The sequence below is a fragment of the Alligator mississippiensis genome, chromosome 10 (genome assembly GCF_030867095.1).
Source record: "Alligator mississippiensis isolate rAllMis1 chromosome 10, rAllMis1, whole genome shotgun sequence".
NCBI classification, from domain to species: Eukaryota; Metazoa; Chordata; order Crocodylia; family Alligatoridae; genus Alligator; species Alligator mississippiensis.
In genome coordinates, this window is record NC_081833.1 from 1709046 (window position 1) to 1722497 (window position 13452).

A 13452-nucleotide genomic window follows, 5' to 3' on the forward strand; every position below is an offset into this window, starting at 1 on the left:
CTGGCTGAAGAATGCCCACCTTCTTTAAAACCACGGTAAGCACCTGGCTCCAATTACCAACCAATTCACTTGTACATGTGGGCAAGCCTTCGATTTCTCAGGCAGGTTGGCAATTCTGAAAATTTAAGCGCTATCGTTAAACAAAATGTCTCATGACCCCAGTCTCTTTGAAATCTATGATTTCAGGTGTGCTGCATTACCCCCATGCAGCCATCTCTCCCCCACTTATCATGATGGACCCTGGATACTTGTCTGCTAAATTTACCATCTGCACATGAAACTTCTTTAGCAGCCAATGAACATAACAGGTGTCTCACCTCACACTGCAGGACAAACTGCTTTCCACCTTTAATTCTCAGCAAGATGCATTTCTTATCTTTAATCTGAGTTTCTTCCACTGATACTATTTGCTCCATTGTCAGTAGATTTTGCTAAAGTACATTGGAAAAAGAAAGCAGAATTACACCTTGAAACTGTTGGCCAACAGAATCCTAACTCATCTAGACTAGGCCTGTGAATAGTTACTAATCTATCTAAATGTCTGCATGGATTTGTCCCTTAGTGTTTAGTGACTGATACATTGACTAAAAATAGCAAGAGAATGGACTCAGTGAAATGAAGTAATCAATTTGCTTGTATAAGTAGAGATAAATATACTCCAAAGAGCAAATTATAACAGCATGACTAGATGCTATAAAATAGAGATGTTTCCTTTGACATCTAAGCCCATGACAGTGGACACCAGGGAGGGTAATGAACAGAGGAAAGATCACTCAATACATATATCGGGTTCAATGATCTCCCTCTGAAGTATCCACTCCTGCATCTGTCAGAGACAGGATACCAAGCTGGACGAACCCTCGCTCTGACCCAATCTGGCACTGATTAGGTTCTTATGGGGAAAAAAACGTTCCCCCCAAAAAACACAATTACATTTCACATTATTTACTTTCTAAATATTATTTGTGTGAAACATTTTCATCTACCATTAAATAATCCTCATACTACCCAAGTGCTGAAGGGGAATACAAGAGCACTACATATCTATACATATGCCTACAAGAGGCTTTGTATACTAGGTTCCACTCAGTGCTGTGATGCAAGAACAATGAGTTCAAAATCTCAAGTGACGTAACTAAATACAGAGATGACATCCCTAGAACAAGATCACAAGTGGACTGATCTACAGGTACTTTAGTATTTCCTTTGAAGTCAAATGCTATAGAGTTTCTATCACCTTACCAGTTTATGTTTTTTCGGATATATACGCCAGAGGTCCTAAATGAAAAACATCATCATGAACTACCAAATTCTTTAAAAAAATGATTTTGCAGAGTCAATTTTATAGATCTTAGAACTGATGCAACTACTCAACACAATAAAACGCTACTCAAACACTACCCAGCAAGCGCGTCTACACGTTCATTGACGCGCCTTAGTTACTGCACATTTAGTTTAGTACTTGCTTAATGAAGTACTAACTAAAGGAGCAGTAACAAGAGCTACTGCACAGTAGCGCTGGCACAGTTATTTTGTGACACTTACTGAGCATTAGTCTAATAACACTGAGCAGTAGGCTATTAGCACAGTTTTTAACCACTGCGCTACACTACTGAGCAGTGTTATTAGGCTCACGTAGATGCACCCGGTGCGAGCATGTTGGCATCACCAGTTACTCAGGCAAAATTCACTGACTTCCATGGGGCACGTGGTTGCGTGCAGACTTGCAGGTCTAGCCTACACTACCCGCCTGCCTCTGGTACCTCCTGACAACGATATTAGCAAGCGATTACACTTACCCGAGATTCTCCTTCTCCTCGCCATTCAAGTCGGTTTGGAAAGAGGTAAAAGTAACGGCGTTGCCACTGAGTCAAAAACGGATTCCCCAATTTTAGCATGTACCCATGCATAATACAGTCCTTTCCTAGTGCATAATCTGGGACAAAATAAAAACGTCATTATGGCAAGTAAAGCTACAATACAGAGAGCACTCTAGAAATAGGACGTGTTCAAAAAAGCCTACTCATGCTTTTCAAAACCTCTCGACCAAAAATTGCACACACCCACTACTCTCTAGAGCAAGTCCCCTGTCGCTTTCTAGTTATTACACACACACACACACACACACACACACTGACCCAGTTCTGCTCCCAATTACATCTAAGGTCAATGCCACTGTACTGGAGTAACTGAGAATAGAACTTGGCTCTGTGGAAGAAGACATCTGATTCCTAGTGGAAAGCATGGACTGCAAAATCTTGCAAAGCAACCTATCTGGACAAGCTTGCAGGCTTGCAACAGGACTCTTCTGCTTGACTTCTCAAGTGGCAAAAAAGACTTCTTCAATTCGATATTACTTTCCCCATCCCTGACTCACTTAATTAAGAATTTATCAGAATAAGACCTGAAGGAACAATACAAACAGAAGGCTGCAGATAACACACTGTAGGGCAGGGACCGTGGCTGTGCTTTTGACACCTTTCTCATTTAATAGCAATTCCAATTTAGAGCTCTTGTGATGAGCTAGCCTGCTGGGGCTGCTGCTTAGCATATATGGGGGAAGCAATCCTTGGGTGGCTGGCACCACCATTTGGATCAAGAAACATGCCCATGTTTCAATGCCATCACTCATAGCTTATTATAGGTTATAAAAAAACCACACAAAGGAAAAGCTTTGAGCTATGTTGAGAGAGCACACAAAAACAATACGAATAAAGTGGGGGTAGAGGAGGGGGAGGGAGAATTCGGGACAAAATGCTTCCTCAGCACAAAGTAAATGCTGAGCGGATGCAGGGCAATGCACCATCTGGACCAAGGTAATGGATCCACTATAGCAGATCTATTACCTAACAAAACGTCCCAGTAGAGTCATCAGTCCACAGTATGCCAGGCAAGGCATTAACGTTTAGTTTAATGGCTAGGATTTAATTTACGATTCCATCCTTGCCACAAATTAAAATCCTGCATAACCTGAAGATAGGCTATACTTGAAGTCAGCTCAAGGCACCACAAAGCACTCTCTCTTGCCTTTAAAGTATATATTAGTGGCTGTTTGAAAAAGGCCAAATGATCGATTCATAAAACATCCCAAAGCATTTTCAAAAGCCAGTAGAGGTTTCATTAACTATTATAGAAATACGACAAATAAATAAATCAAATTTAATGAAATCCAAAGGACTATTTAGAGATGGGGCACGGATGCCACAAGGGGAATAGGCAGCCTGGGCATGGGAGGTGGCAGCTTGGGGGGGGGGGGCAATACAGCAGCAGACACGGCAGGAAAAGTGGGGCAGGAAGCACAGGAATGAAAACAGAAAGCAGAAGAACGGATCAGGCAGGGAGCACGCGACTGGGAGCAGAAAGCAGAGCAGCAGATCAGGCAGGGAGAGAGGATCAGAGTAGCGCTCAGGGCGGGTGCAGGGATCATTTGTGGCACACCTGCCAAAAAAGTTGGCCCCCACTGATCTAGAGCATGATCTCCAAGGATAGCTCATGACTGACGATATCAAAGGTGCTCTTGGGAACTTGCTTACTACCAGGCACGCGACATACTGCTGGTTTTACTTAATGTATTACCTTCCTCGTGTCCAAGCTGCTTATTTTTGGCCCTTTTTCTGGCCTCAATTTTATCTGTGTCTGCATTTACTGCATCGTAGACGGTTTCCGCTACTTCTTGCTGCCAGCGTTCTGATATCACCAGAGGGAAGTTCTTATACAATTCTTGGTCGCTATCAAGCAACTAGGGAAGAAAAATGTCATAAAAAGAGGAGTTTAGTAAGCTCCACTCCCACTCTAGACACGTGACGATTCCAAGGCCACATTAGACATCATTTTAAAAGACCAGATTCAGATGCTGTTTAAAGTAAAAGATGGCTTCTAGTTTTGCACAGGGTACAAAATATTAGTTTCTTGGGAGCAATCGAGTAAAAACTGTTTGGCTTGATAGGCCTGAAAGTCCTGTTCGATAGTGCCCCGTCACGTTCTGTCACCATTATATTTAAACAGATATTTTATATGGCTGAATTCTTAACACCGTTATACAATCAGTGTCAATCGCATATCAAGCAGTTTTAAAAGCACTTTCAAGAGAAGAATTCTGATAAAAAACCTGTAAAAATAGATCCTACGCTGATATGAAAAGGCAATTTCCCCACAAGGATGCTTTTCCATGCTTCCGCAGTAACTTCACATCGCTAATAATTCACCTTTAAAATACAGTAAATGTGTGCTGCTGATTTCACCTAATTTTCATGTCACAAAGCCCTTTTCCCTTCCCACACTAACTCCTGCATTTAAACTGCATTGTGCCGAATGCAACTGAAGTTATTGGCTCCGTGAAAAGAAGCACTCCCTGCGGTTTGATACGGCGACCTCGTGGGCTGAACACACTGGCACCAAGTCTGTAGTACAGAGCTAAGAACGACCAATATTTTTTCCTCCAAAAGATGATTGGTGCTTTCCGTTTCAGAGTCAGTCTTCAGTGATGCTCCACCCCTCATCTCAACTTGGCTATCCGTTCACTCATTGCTCCAGCCCTCTTTGGAAAAGCTGGACTTCCCTTTCAGAGAAGCATGGTACAGTGCTCACTTGGCTTTGCTGACCACAAAGGATGTCGACTAGAGCCAAGCAGCAGAGGACTGAAGAAAACATACACACTCCTGGGCTCCAGCCAGGTCCGAGACTTTCCAGCAGAAAGGAAAGAAAGCCATGCTTGTTCCCTCCCACCCCGTCCCCACCCTGCTGAGCCCCTTATAGATTTAAGGCTCAGCAGGCCAACTCGTCCTGGAAGAAAAGCTCTTATTTCCAAAGGGATATGGGCAGACCCCATGCAAGCCAAAGGCCCTTGGGGTCGCACAGGCTCTCAGACCAAAGGCCTCTTCTCTGGGATGTCACAAGGGCCAATCTGAATGTGAGGCTGCTAATAGTGAGGGGTGCGGAGAACCGCTGAGGAGAGAGAGCAAGCCACGGGGCGAAGTTGCAACGGGGCAGAGGGAACTTCCCTTCTGTTGTATTTAAGCAAGCAAGCCCAGGAACCAAGCACATGATTCCCAGACCATGGCATCCTTGCACTAGCAGTCTGCGCTTGGGGCTGCTTGTCCCAAATGGTTCCGATGCAAAGCAAAAATAAAATCATTATGGCAGGGCATGTTGGCCAAGGGTCTAACAGATCTGTGGGGGAAAAGCAACCAAACCCCTCCCTACACCCCAAAAAAAACCCCAGCTAATGCCAGGCTGAGGATTACCAGCTGCAGAAAGAAGGAATAATAACTGAACTCGATAATATAAATTGGGAAAGCATTCTACCGACCTCTGCCTAGCACCCCATTACCCTGCTGTTATACGACATCCTATCAGCTGCTGCCTGCTTTGCTGACAATCACTGGAGCAAAGATGATGTTGTGCTATTAGATGGATAAAGAGGCTCTGATCTCGACTGGGGCCTTTGGGCACTTCCCTTGTACTCATCACCACAGACCGTGGAAAAGAAATGTAACAATTGAGAGCTCGTATCCAAACGGTGCCATTCTTCCCAGCAAGCTATAAAAGCTGTTTTTCTGAAAACACTCATTCTTCTGGGCCTGACTGAGATGTACTAGACTATTCAAGTCCTGACAAAAGGACTATAAAGTCTTAGCCGAAGCGTAAACTGAAGAAGCAGGTCTCCACACAACATTGCAACTCTCACCAACTCATGAGTCAGGGAATAAATATAACTAATGTACAACCTAGGCAAAGAATAAACTGTGATGAGAGAGCAGCTTGATTTACAAATACATGCCTTGCTGAAAACTTAAGATCCCCCAAATATTTAAAAAGGACAACCTAGTTGCTCCTCACAAGATCATACTTACCTGTGTTTCCAGAAATGAGATTTACTACTACTACTGGTGGCTCAGGAAGAGTCTTCTACGGTAGAAAAACATAGTTTGTTCTTCATATTTCTTCCTGAACATCTAAAACCCGCTTTATGCCAACTGCTGGCAATTACAGAAGGTGACAGTGACAGACAGGCTCCCATTTTAGGCACTGTGGGTAGTTAATATGTTTTTGCTTAGGAAGTTTAGAGCAATTAGTTTCTCTCCTGACTCACTCCTCTAATAACAAGAACAAAGTTCAAGCTATAAAAGAAAAGTATGTTAAAAATAATGAAGGGGAGATGCCTCTGAACCTGAGCATTAATCTCTGTTATTATGTATAGTGACTGAGGAGGTTTCAGAGCAGAAGACATAATAGTATATTAGGTGCTGCATTGTATAAGCACGAGAAATTAAGTTAAGAATGGAATAATTGTAACTCTAGGTTTCTTTCCTTTGCATTGTTTAAATATGTTTTAGTTTAATTGTAATGCTAACATCCAAGAAGATCCATAAGAACATAAGAGATGCCACACTGGGTCAGACCACAGCTCCGTCTAGGCCATTTTCCCAGCCCTCTCTCAAAGTGGCAGAGAGCAGATGCTAAAGGGGGGAAGTACTGAAGCAGGCCATATCCATACTGGTCCGTCTCCTGCATTCTCCCCCTACATTTTTCAGCTTTCAGATACCTGAGAAGTCCTAATTTTGAAGTTCAATGCTAATTACCTACCTCACAGGAGTGTTAGAAGGATTAATGTTCTTAATATGCTCTGAAGTTGTAATGGACATGATAATGTTAAGTTGCAGTCACGTTACTAGACACATTTTTCTCTCTAACGTGTCCTATGGACTCTCTACTGCATAATCTATCCTCATTTGATATACTGAACTCCCACCAGTATCTCTGGGAAACGTATCTGCGGAAACCCAAGGGAGAACTGCACTGAGAATAAAATTGCCACGGTGGTTAGGAGAGAGGAAAATTTCATCCTGAATGTGTCAGAGGTGGGAAAAGTTACTGAAATAGCCACTGGATGTGTGGCACATACAAATCCTTGTGTGGTTGTGCAATTGTGTTTTCTCCATACCAAGAACTAGCTGCATGCAAACCTTACCCTAGCATTTTTGGTGCTGTTAAACATGGAAACATGCTTTGGAAAACCTGAGATGTTTGTCCAAATGATTTATAAACTGAAGTTACTTAGCCATCTGATTAACCTATATTCACCTGAGGCTAAAGAAACCAAACTTCAGTCCACCTAGAATTTAAAACAAATATACCAACACCTGAAAAAAACCCTTATTCACTATAAGTTGCTCTATCATTTATCATTATGATTCTAAAGCATGTGAATATACCCACTGAAGTATGCAAAGTTATATGCACCCTTACAACGAAGCGTGAGTATAACTAGAGCCTGTACTGACTGCCAAAAGCTGTCATTCAAAGTCTTGCATCCAAAAGTATAAAGATGACAAACTTATGGGAAAATATTCCATATATACCTTAATGCCTTTTGTGTCCTCTTCATCAAAGGAGCCAATATCAAATGCATCTGCGGCGTTCACTTCTCCCCGGGGAGGAATCAAAGGTGGAGGGTACTACAAGTCAAAAAAGTGGGAAGGTATAGTTTACACAGCCGATTTCTCAATTAACATACATTATTTCAGTTCATTCTGCATTCATACACATCCTTCACAGAATTTCAAACCAAAAGGCAATACCAAAAGGCTCCTCAGTAAATACTATTCCTTCAGCAAAAAATCTTCTAAAGACACCCAAAAGATCTCCTAGTGTTGTTTATTGAGAGTCAGAGGGCAGAAATGATTTAAAAGATAAGGCAAGATTCTTCCAGGCAGTTATCTGAAGCTGTGCAAAGTGGGACCACAGTGCTCCATATCAGAGCTCTTCACTCACTAACACTGATGTTCACATTTTACACCAACGCTGCTCTTAAACCAGCACGGATGTTATGGGCTAGACCAGGTACAAGGCAGAGAGAATTGCTCCCTGTTATCTTATCTCAGTCTCCTTACCTTCATTGTACTGCTTTATAATAAGAGTTGTTTGTAGTTTTAATGAATTTACCTTCTGTAAATAGACCTGCTGCCAGTCAATCCCTTTGAAAAAAGGATGCTCTTTTACTTCTTGTGCACTGCAAAAGAAAAAAAAAAGTAGCTCAAAAAAAAAAAAAAGAACAGATTTCTCAGATTTAAGAAATGTATTTCTAAACTACTGATTTAAATTAGAAGCGTTAAGATTGAATGTTTCCATCAAAGCCTCAGTAAAATATATTTTTATTTAGGAAAATGAACTCCCTTCTCAGTACAGAAGAGAAAAAAATAAATACTTGAACATGGAAAAATGGTTATAGCTAAATGAATGCTTCCAAACACCCACACCTTCCTAGTATGTATTACTGTCTTAAATACTAAACCATATACTTGTTAGCAGAACCTGTAAGTGGTTCCCAGCTCTCACAGTCTCCCCTATTCAATGTGTTAACTTTATTTTTATGCTGAGATTGTTGCCTACATAATGGAAGCCTGAATTTAAGAAGCGAGCGTGTATTTTGTTAGTGTCATTCAGAGCCCCCCGATATCACTGTCCACAAATAAGGGAGTTGGATGGTTAAATGATTCAACTGCATCAACAATTAACTGTGGGGGCAAACTAGGAGAAGGCCAGGTTCTCACATACTTTCATGCTAAAACTGCCAGCAAACACTGACCTTTTTTAACAGTGACAAGACGGCCACATGATTTAAAATGAGGGAATAAGCACAGTCCTCAAGACAGCTGAGTCAAGACATAGTTGCTTCTCGAAAGAAAAAGCCAGATCAAGCAAAAGCATGAAGGCTACAGAGCAAGCAAAAATGTGTGACGTGCAAAATAAAATTCAGCTAACTGCCATCAAACCCAAGAAACATTCAGAACAAACTTAGCCATAATTCCTGCATGAACTTCCATCACAAAAAGAAATTTTTTAGCCTGCCAATAATCCAAAGCAGGCTGAAAAACCCCTCTATATGGCACTTTAATACCTTCTCGCCAACACTAACATGTTACAGCAACAGGAAGCAGATTTTAATGTAAAATACAGTAGATCCTTCATTCAAAGTGACAAAGGAGTCAGAGCCTACCTTCTACCCTGGCAGCCGAGCCTCTTGCTAACATCTCGCTGGAGAAGCCCTTCTAAAAGGGACTTCAGTTCAGGGGAAAATGAATCTGGTAACTCCACATTCTGAGTGAAAAAGCAACAAGAAAATAATCATTGTGCAACTTTATGGAGCCAGTTGAGTCTCGTGCCATCAATCCTTTGAAACGTTTATGGGCACAGCTCCTGCATGTACTCATACTGAAAAAAATGGGTTTTGCACCAAGTAGATGCCGCACAGCTGATGCATTCTTTTTTTAAAGAGGAAATGTAATTGGCTAAGCATGAAAAATATAAATGAACTATCATTAGAATCCTTACCACGGTGAGTGTCATCCGGTCGATCTCATGCTTATCTTTGGTTTTGTGCTGTCTGAAAGGACTGTGACTGTAGAAATAAGAAAATGCACTAATAAATGTAAAGCCATAACATATCAGGTTATTTCAGCTGTGGCAACCCCGGAAAAGAGTGGAGCATCCTGTTAGTCCCATTCTTCAAACTGATCAATCCTGTCCTGCAGAACAATAAGACAAGCGGTGAAACGTTAATTTTTCAGTGGAAATGCTAAGACTGCTCAAACACTGAAACGCAGTTCAAAACTGCAAGTAGGAATCACCCTACAATATCCAAGTTTTGTTTTGCAGGCCCTTCATTTACTTAAATACCCTACAGAGCTTTGAAAAAGCAAATTCTTCCTAACAATTTGGTAGACTGCGACATCATACAAATATTACAATCGTTCTAGAGAACCCCTTTACTGACTACACTCAAATATCCCCATTAAGATAATTAAACTTAGGGAAGCCTATTCCTAATATACATCCAGATGGCTAGTTAATTCATGTGTCCAATCTGAGTAATGATTCCAGTACTTATACATCAAGTACTGAAGTACTCATTGATTAAGTACCCTATAAAATAAATAGTGTCAGCTTACAGGGAAATTCTTCGCAGCTACCAGATGGCTAAAATCTTTGAGAACATTTGTTAAAAATGTCTACCAAAGAAAACTGAATACCTTCTGCAGAGCTGCTCATGTCCTTGCTATACAGAAAGTACATAGCAAGAGGTTAGATTTACGAGTCAAATACTACCTGGTGGGGGGTGACCTGCACAGTCTGTGTCTGTGCCACAGCCCCTGCTACAAATGCACGATTAGGGTCGGGTGTAATAGTTCTTACATACGACGCACCAAGGAAATGGGGCTGTTTCGGTGAATGTGAAATGTGTTATTTTATTTTGCTCCTTTGCAATAGATTTGGAAAGGATATAATAAATTATTTTCTTTCTACATATTTAGGGGTTTTAAAACTGTTGCAGTTCTTGACACGGCATTATTTTTAGTGCAATCCTTGAATACCAGCCTGAAAAATAAAAATTAACCAGGAGTTTTTTGGCTAGTTGACTATAGCTGAGATTCATTCTCTGTTTTCTAACAGCTGGGGTTCATGAAGAATGTTCATTTCAAAAATGTAATATCTGTCCTATTGATCTAAAAATTGTAATGAACACTGGTGGGGAGCATCCTTACATTTGGAATTCAAAAACTATCTATCTGCTCACATTCCTTTAAAGAGCTCAGATCTAGAGCTGAAAAGTGCTTTGTAAGTGATCGCTATTAGTTATCACTGAATGCATCTGCCCAATTTGACAAAGCAAATGGAAAAATCTAACTAATGATCATCGTTTGTGAACAAAGATGAAAGGATCCTGACTACCTTAAAGGGCCATTTTTCGGTTTTAGCCTCAATAAAATGAAATGGACCGTTTGCAACAAATACTTGCTGACTGATACTTATTAGCTTTTGAGATAAATCTACCGTTCTGCAAAAGTTCGACGCATCCACAAATGTCTGCTGGAAAAACAAAAAATGACATCTCAAAAAAAGCAAAGAATCACATTCTGCTTTTGGATGCATCCAGACAAAAGACACATTAGGACTTACCTAAAACTACCGATGGGAAGAGTTAATAGGAAACTATAAAATGGAAGAGAGAGTCAGCAAGGGACCCTCATTGCAAGAAAACATTATTAGCATAATGGGAAATCCATTAAAGTACTAGTAGCCTTTTTAAAGTACAGCAGCGTACAAGCTCACATCCTCTACAAATGTTCACTTGTCCACAGATAAGGCATACATTTCCATTTCTCGCTAGAAATGGGTCAGCATGAAGCTGTTCAGAAATACCTACACCTTTCTAAACTTTCTGACCCGCTAACACTCAAAAATCTCAAACAACCCCCTCCCCACTCCTCAGTATTTCTATCTACTTGGAAGGCAGGACACACCGCCTCTTCTCAACACCTGGCAAAGCACAGTGCTTGCACTATGATGAAATTAAATTCTGACTCCAGTTTGCTTTTAAGAGGAATCCATTCTTTTTCTCTCTCTAATTTTGAAGGGCTGAAGGACTCATGCTTTTTAAGCTCACTTCAAGGCTGTGCTAAATCAGTTTACTCCTTCCCTTGGGAAACTTATTTTTCTATGATAACCCTGTTTATTAAATTATTTCCACCAGACATGGTGTATTTTCAATGGCATTAATTATTACACGGAATCCCAAACAACTGATCAAACTGTAAATACGCTAGAAAAACCTACAATACAGAAAAAGACAACAAGATAACATTTTAAGCCCAATAACAATTGTTTTGGAGGGGTGGGGAGGGGAAACCTTAACAGGCCAGTTTGCCAGTAAAGTCTTTAACTAGTTTAAAATAAAAAAAAAAAAAAAAAAAAATCACAGAATTAATATAGAGCAAATGTTTTTCATCCAGTGAAATAACTATAACACTGAAAAGAAAGACATTTAAGCAGCACTAACATAAAAGGTTATTTCTGAAACCATTTATATTTGTACCTAGGCACAAAGGTATGTACTCTCTGCATGAGATTTTTCTAATTTTAGGCCTGTCGTGGCTTGTGGTTCTAGCATCTCTCTCTCTGCCCTTTTTAATGCAGATTTCAACTTTTGATATGTCAGTCAAGTTTGAGGGTATGTATTTTTTAATTTTAGATCCAAATGAGAGTAGATATTTCACAGCATTAAGGAGCTGTGACTAATAAGAGATCAAGTAAATAATATCAGAAGACCTTCACTGCCACATTCGAGCCTTGTGCCACATGTGGTCTTCTCGAGGACAAACAGAAGTATACGTAAGGACCAAGCATAGACTGTGACTCACAGGGGCCTGTTCTCTTCCAACATACAGGACACTTATGCAAGGAATACCCATGAGCCTGAGCGCAGAAGAAGTTAGAGCCTGCAAAGACTTGCTGCAATTGCCGATGAAAAAAATCCTATAGATTTAATGCAAACTTCATGGCCTTGCAATCGATCTAAATGAAAAGTTGCTAAAACTGCAGCCAAACTCCTCAAACCGAACAATTTAATTAAAAAATAATAGGATCCGTTTTTCTCAGCAGTACGCTAGCTCCCAAATGAAATAAAAATAAAGCAGAGAGTAATAGAAGTGCTGAGAAAACAGTGAGATTGCTACTGCTGCTATTATGCTGGAAGTAGACTCCCAGAAAGCTTTGAATGATAGTAAGGGGGTATAACATATATTACAGCCCCTCGTGTGTGTGTGTGTGTGTACATACACACACACACACACACACACACACATATATATACATACACACACACAGAGCGCGTGTGCTTGCGTGTAAGAGACAAAGAGAATAAACCTCTTTTCAGTAAAACTTCCTTAAAATTTTGCAAAATAGCTTTGGGTGCTTAATATACCAATGAGTAAGGACACAGCACAAGGAGCTGAACCGTAATGCCACCAACGCAGCACGGGTTCTGCGCACGCCACCACTGCCCTCGGAGGATCTCCTGGCAGAGGACAATACGTTTTCCCTGCGTCAGCGACCTCCAAAGTGCTGCACATATTCTGTGGCTGTGAAACCGTAGGCACAGAAAGTTATCAATAGAAAGTCTAAGCTAAAGCACCAGTTACAATGCGTCCCATGGAATTGCATTAGCCAGTGCAGATCTATTAAATTATCCTGTTGTTTCAGACCACATTTCACCTTCTTAAGCACCTTGAGATGAGATACAATACCATTAATAGGCAGAGATTTCTATTAACATGGTAAACAACATTAAGGACATGCTGCACATGCCCAGATACAGAAGGAAAAGGCCTTTCTGATCAAAAGCGAAGGCCAACCTGCAGCACGGGTGCCACAGGCGGCCTGTGTGTGCGACATGGCAAACTGCAGAGAGGACAGACAGTAGTGACAGATAGAGCAGGAAGGACAAAGCAGACCATCAGACCAGGCAGGGAGTAGAAAGGAGAGCGGCAGTTTAATCAAGGAGCAGAAAGCAGAATAGCAAATCAGGCAAGGGAAAGGGATCAGTGTGGGGATGGTTTGTGGTACACCTGCCAAAACGGTTGGCTCCCACTGATCAAAAGCATTTATCAAATG

The 13452-nt window shown here is 41.0% G+C and overlaps 1 protein-coding gene across 2 annotated transcripts in view; it reads right to left on the bottom strand.

Annotated features, from left to right (window-relative positions):
* Window positions 1-13452, bottom strand: part of GRK3 (G protein-coupled receptor kinase 3) — a 106648-nt gene that overhangs the window by 7777 nt on the left and 85419 nt on the right. Inside the window, exons 14-21 of one of the 2 annotated variants that reach the window (XM_059713330.1) lie at window positions 9334-9400; window positions 8999-9099; window positions 7945-8011; window positions 7362-7457; window positions 3577-3739; window positions 1800-1936; window positions 1243-1278; window positions 318-431 (exon numbers count right to left, since the gene is read on the bottom strand). In XM_059713330.1, coding sequence (XP_059569313.1) covers window positions 318-431; window positions 1243-1278; window positions 1800-1936; window positions 3577-3739; window positions 7362-7457; window positions 7945-8011; window positions 8999-9099; window positions 9334-9400 — 781 coding nt within the window. The remainder of the gene's footprint in view (window positions 1-317; window positions 432-1242; window positions 1279-1799; window positions 1937-3576; window positions 3740-7361; window positions 7458-7944; window positions 8012-8998; window positions 9100-9333; window positions 9401-13452) is intronic. The other variant, XM_059713331.1, reaches the window with a different exon arrangement.